The 6,000-nt window shown below is 46.3% G+C and overlaps 1 protein-coding gene across 2 annotated transcripts in view; it reads left to right on the top strand.

Moving 5' to 3' along the window:
* PLGRKT (plasminogen receptor with a C-terminal lysine) overlaps positions 1-4,741 on the top strand; it is a 185,598-nt gene extending 180,857 nt beyond the window's left edge. For both annotated transcript variants that reach the window (XM_069240306.1, XM_069240296.1), the window contains exon 5: positions 4,457-4,741. In XM_069240306.1, the coding sequence (XP_069096407.1) occupies positions 4,457-4,578 (122 nt within the window). In that variant the 3' untranslated portion in view covers positions 4,579-4,741. The remainder of the gene's footprint in view (positions 1-4,456) is intronic.
* Positions 4,742-6,000: the final 1,259 nt, after the last annotated feature.

A 6,000-nucleotide genomic window follows, 5' to 3' on the forward strand; every position in this document is an offset into this window, starting at 1 on the left:
TGGCTGCAGAAGAAGGCTTGTGGTTTTTCCCCTGAAAATGGCATCGACAAAGGGTTTGCAGTGCTAAAATCACCAGATTCCCAGCTTTCAGGAACAGGCAGACTCGAATCAGAAAAACCAATTTTTCAACACAAAGTTTGCATTTTACTGGGACATTCCCCATTTTAACGATTTTTTGTGCTTTCAGCCTCCTTCCAGTCAGTGACAGAAATGGGCATGAAACCAATGCTGGATCCCAGAAACCTAAACATTTCTGAAAAGTAGACAAAATTCTGAATTCAGCAAGGGGTCATTTGTGTAGATCCTACAAGGGAAATAACAACTGAAAAAGAAAAATATTGAAATTGAGGTGAAAAAACCAGCACTTTTTCTCTACGTTTTACTCTGTAACTTTTACCTGCAATGTCAGATTTTTTAAAGCAATATACCGTTACGTCTGCTGGACTCTTATGGTTGCGGGGATATATAGGGATTGTAGGTTCATCAAGAACCCTAGGTACCCAGAGCCAATAAATGAGCTGCACCCTGCAGTGCGTTTTCATTCTATACCGGGTATACAGCAATTCATTTGCTGAAATATAAAGAGTGAAAAATATCAATCAAGAAAACCTTTGTATTTCCAAAATGGGCACAGGATAAGGTGTTGAGGAGCAGTGGTTATTTGCACATCTCTGAATTCGGGGGTGACCATACTAGCATGTGAATTACAGGGCATTTCTCAAATAGACGTCTTTTTTACACACTCTCTTATATTTGGAAGGACAAAATGTAGGGACAGACAAGGGGTAATAACACTTGTTTTGCTATTCTATGTTCCCCCAAGTCTCCCGATAAAAATGATACCCCACTTGTGTGGGTAGGCCTAGCGCCCGCAACAGGAAATGCCCCAAAACACAACGTGGACACATCACATTTTTTTAAAGAAAACAGAGGTGTTTTTTGCAAAGTGCCTACCTGTAGATTTTGGCCTTTAGCTCAGCCGGCACCTAGGGAAACCTACCAAACCTGTGCATTTTTTGAAAACTAGAGACCTAGGGGAATCCAAGATGGGGTGACTTGTGGGGCTCTGACCAGGATCTGTTACCCAGAATCCTTTGCAAACCTCAAAATTTGGCTAAAAAAACACATTTTCCTCACATTTTGGTGACAGAAAGTTCTGGAATCTGAGAGGAGCCACAAATTTCCTTCCACCCAGCGTTCCCCCAAGTCTCCCAATAAAAATGATACCTCACTTGTGTGGGTAGGCCTAGCGCCCGCGACAGGAAATGCCCCTAAACACAACGTGGACACATCACAATTTTTGACAGAAAACTGAGGTGTTTTTCGCAAAGTGCCTACCTGTAGATTTTGGCCTCTAGCTCAGCCGGGACCTAGGGAAACCTACCAAACCTGTGCATTTTTGAAAACTAGAGACCTAGGGGAATCCAGGATGGGGTGACTTGTGGGGCTCTGACCAGGTTCTGTTACCCAGAATCCTTTGCAAACCTCAAAATTTGGCTAAAAAGGCACGTTTTCCTCACATTTCGGTGACAGAAAGTTCTGGAATCTGAGAGGAGCCACAAATTTCCTTCCACCCAGCGTTCCCCCAGGTCTCCCGATACAAATTATACCTCACTTGTGTGGGTAGGCCTAGCGCCCGTGACAGGAAATGCCCCAAAACACAACGTGGACACATCACAATTTTTGACAGAAAACAGAGGTGTTTTTTGCAAAGTTCCTACCTGTAGATTTTGGCCTCTAGTTTAGCCGGCACCTAGGGAAACCTACCAAACCTGTGTATTTTTTAAAACTAGAGACCTAGGGGACTTGTGGGGCTCTGACCAGGTTCTGTTACCCAGAATCCTTTGCCAATCTCAAAAGTTGGCTAAAAAAACACGTTTTCCTCATATTTCGGTGACAGAAAGTTCTGGAATCTGAGAGGAGCCACAAATTTCCTTCCACCCAGCGTTCCCCCAAGTCTCCCGATAAAAATGGTACTTCACTTGTGTGGGTAGGCCTAGCGCCCACGAAAGGAAATGGCCCAAAACACAACGTGGACACATCACATTTTTTCACAGAAAACTGAGGTGTTTTTTGCAAAGTGCCTACCTGTGGATTTTGGCCTCTAGCTCAGCCAGCCCCAGGGGGGGCAGAAATGACCTAAAATAAATTTGTCCCCCTGCCCCCTTAAGCCCCCCCCCCCGGGAGCGACCCTTGCCTACGGGGTCGCACCCCATGCGTGACATTGGCGCCAACAAAACAATCCCCGCTGCCTAGTGGTTTCTGCCCCCTTGGGGGCAGATTGACCTAAAATCGGCCGATCTGCCCCCAAGGGGGGCAGAAATGGTCTAAATACAATTTGCCCCCCAGGGGAGCGACCCTTACCTAATGGGTCGCTTCCCATCTCTAAAAAAACAAACAAGCAAAAAAAACAAAACACAAAAAAAAAAATAGCCCTGGTGCCTAGAGGCAGAAATGGCCTAAAATAAATTTGCCCCCTACCCCCTGGGAGCGACCCTTGCCTACGGGGTCGCTCCCACTGCGTGACATTGGCGCAAAAAAAAAATCCCCGGTGCCTGATGGTTTCTGCCCCCCTTGGGGGCAGATTGGCGTAGCAAAAATCGTCCGATCGGCCCAGAGGGGACAGAAATGGCCTAAATACAATTTTCCCCTCCAGGGGAGCGACCCTTGTCCAAGGGGTCGCTCCCCATCTGTAAAACAAAAAACAAAAAAAATCCCCGGGCCCTAGTGGTTTCTGCCCAGATCAAAATAGGCTTATCTGCCCCCCAGGGGGGCAGAAATGGCCCATAGTAAATTTCCCCCCCTGGTGAGCGACCCTTGCCTAAGGGGTCGCTCCCCTTGCATGAAATTCACGTAAAAAAAAAAACTCCCTGGTGTCTAGTGGTTTCTGTCCCCCTTGGGGGCAGATTGGCCTCATAAAAATAGGCCAATCTGCCCCCAAGGGGGGCAGAAATGGCCTAAATATAATTTGTCTCCTAGGGTAGCGGCCCTTGCCTAACGGGTCGCTCCCTCCCCACCTCCAAAAAAAAAAAAAAATGATCCTTGGTGCCTAGAGGTTTCTGCCCCCCCATGGGGGCGACCCTTGCCTACGGGGTCGCACCCCATGCGTGACATTGGCGCCAACAAAACAATCCCCGGTGCCTAGTGGTTTCTGCTTGGGGGCAGATTGACCTAAAATCGGCCGATCTGCCCCCAAAGGGGGGCAGAAATGGTCTAAATACAATTTGCCCCCCAGGGGAGCGACCCTTGCCTAATGGGTCGCTCCCCATCTCTAAAAAAAACAAACAAGCAAAAAAAAAAAACACACAAAAAAAATTGCCCTGGTGCCTAGAGGTTTCTGCCCCCCTGGGGGCAGAAATGGCCTAAAATAAATTTGTCCCCTACCCCCCCCTCTGGGAGCGACCCTTGCCTACGGGGTCGCTCCCCCTGCGTGACATTGGCACTAAAAAAAAATCCCCGGTGCCTGGTGGTTTCTGCCTAATCAAAATAGGCTGATCTGCCCCCCCAGGGGAGCAGAAATGGCCCAAAATATATTTTCCCCCCAGGGGAGCGACCCTTGCCTAAGGGGTCGCTCCCCTTGCATGAAATTCATGTAAAAAAAAAAACTCCCTGGTGTCTAGTGGTTTCTATCCTCCTTGGGGGCAGATTGGCCTCATAAAAATAGGCCAATCTGCCCCCAAGGGGGGCGGAAATGGACTAAATATAATTTGTCCCCAAGGGGAGCGGCCCTTGCCTAAGGGGTCGCTCCCCACCTCCAAAAAAACAAAAAAAAAACAACAAAAAAAAATGATCCTTGGTGCCTAGAGGTTTCTGCACCCCCCCCCCTGGGGGCAGAAAAGGCCTAATAATAGGCAGATCTGCCCCCAGGGGGATGCAGAAAAGGCCTTTCAAAAAAATGCCCCCCCTGGGAGCGACCCTTGCCAGTTTCACACAAAAAAGAAAATCCCTGGTGTCTAGTGGGCGTTTCAAAAGCCGGATTGCAGACAATCCGGCTTTTGAAACGCTCAGAGAGACTTCAAAGGGAAGGAAATTCCTTTCCTTCCCTTTGAAGCCTCTCTTGGCCTCCCCCACGTGATCGAAAGAGAAATGCTTTGCGAAATGCTTGCGATCGCGATGGAAGCTGAGCTTCCAGCACAATGGGAGGAGGCCCTGTGACAAATCAGCGCGCTCATGTCACAGGGGGGTGGGGGAATCGGGGGTGGAAGGGGAAGGGCTTCCCCTTCCATCCCTGCCTTGGAAGGATGGGTGGGGAGCACATGGGGGGGAGCGCTAGGGTGCAGGAGATCACCTCGTCCAGGGCACCTTATAAAGGACTTTTTAACTGCAAGGTGTGCATTTGTTTGCATTGTTCACACATTAAACAGTGTAAAAACAATAGTTATTATTAGAACAATGTATGTATTTCTTCGTCCTCAAGCCTTATCTTTATGTCCTGTGCTGTTTCCTTTTGTTGCAGGTGAAGCAGAGACTATACTTGAAAAAGAGAGCTCCATGCTAGAACTACCTGGTGGAGTGCCCACCTTTGAGACCATTGAAAAAGCCAGACGAGCCCAAAGCAAGTTTTATGTAGAAAAATAGAATGGTTTTCCAACCAACATATTTAAGCACAACTTCCCGATAAAAAAAAGTTGATCTAAATCAAGTGTATTATGTGACTTTAAGAAACATTTTTGGAAATGAATGGCTTTTTAAAAAAACATTGAATGTAATTACATTAAAGTAATCTTCTATTGTTTGCAAATAGCGTATTTATTCTGCTCAGTGTCTTCTCATTTATGCTCTGGAGTGCATCCTTTTTGGACATGCACAATACTTTATCTTACAGAATCTCCTAAGTATTTAGTTATTTTGTGTGCACGGATTGCTACCTTGGAGCTCTATTGTGCTTGATGGGGTTGGGCTGGAGGAGTGATAACAATTCAAATTTGATTGCATAAAGACTATATCATTATAAAACACACGTTTTATTTTGTTATATATAGCTGTCATGGTGAGACTCTGTCATATATTTCGATTTCTGAATCTCATAACCTACTGCTGTAACATAACGTCATAGTGACCTTCCTTGCCACGTGACAGGGCTCTCTGAGAGCCTGTCAGCACAGCACCCCTTGTCTGCTTTGAATGAAAGCGGAAAGCACAGCCTCTGGAGGGAGAAAGGAAGCAGGGAAGGTGGTTTCCTTGGTCAATGATGGCAGGTAATTATTTTTGTTAACCTTTGGTGCAGGGATACATAATATGTATGGCTCCCCCATTACTTGTCTTCCACTGCGTATCAGTTGAAAGCAGGGGCAAATGATTTTGGGAGCCATACATAACATAAAATTGTAAATGGGTGAAAAGTGAATTACAGGGATGTTTTTCTCCTTGAGGTTCAGAGTGGCATCATAAATAACTCAAGCTTTACTCTTGTCTATTTGATGCCACCCAGAACGCCTCAAAGAAAAACTTCCCCATAATTCACTGTTACCAGTTTATAATTCTGTATGTTGTATATAGCTTTTATAGAAAGGCTTTAACATGAATAATGGGATAAAAAATTGGTTATCCGCTGTAGTGATGCAGCTACAGTGGTTAATAATTGTTGTGACCTCACTCAGGGGAACTGCTTGCTTCCCTTTCATTCTGCCATCTCACATGAGTCTCCATAGGGCAGAGTGTAATGAAGCAATGGCAGTTTGCAGTCTCATCCATCTTCTTATGTCTCTCCTGTATCTCCAAAGACCCAGAAGAGATGAGAGAATGCAGACGGTGCTGTGCCTGCCCCAGTCAGCTTATCCTTGAATGGAAGTAAAGCCATGCTAACAAGCATCTTTTACAGAGTGGCTGGTAGAGCAGTACCAACTCTCCATTCTCAGACTGAGTGGAGAGCATGGGTTTGGGCAGAGATGGGGTGGAATTGCATACAGATGGTGAGGGCTGGGTGGCAAGAGGACAGCTTATTATTTTATTCAGTTTGGGAGGAGGGGAAGGGTTTTGCAGAGGTTGAGTACTTTAGGG

The sequence above is a fragment of the Pleurodeles waltl genome, chromosome 1_2 (assembly GCF_031143425.1).
Source record: "Pleurodeles waltl isolate 20211129_DDA chromosome 1_2, aPleWal1.hap1.20221129, whole genome shotgun sequence".
NCBI classification, from domain to species: Eukaryota; Metazoa; Chordata; class Amphibia; order Caudata; family Salamandridae; genus Pleurodeles; species Pleurodeles waltl.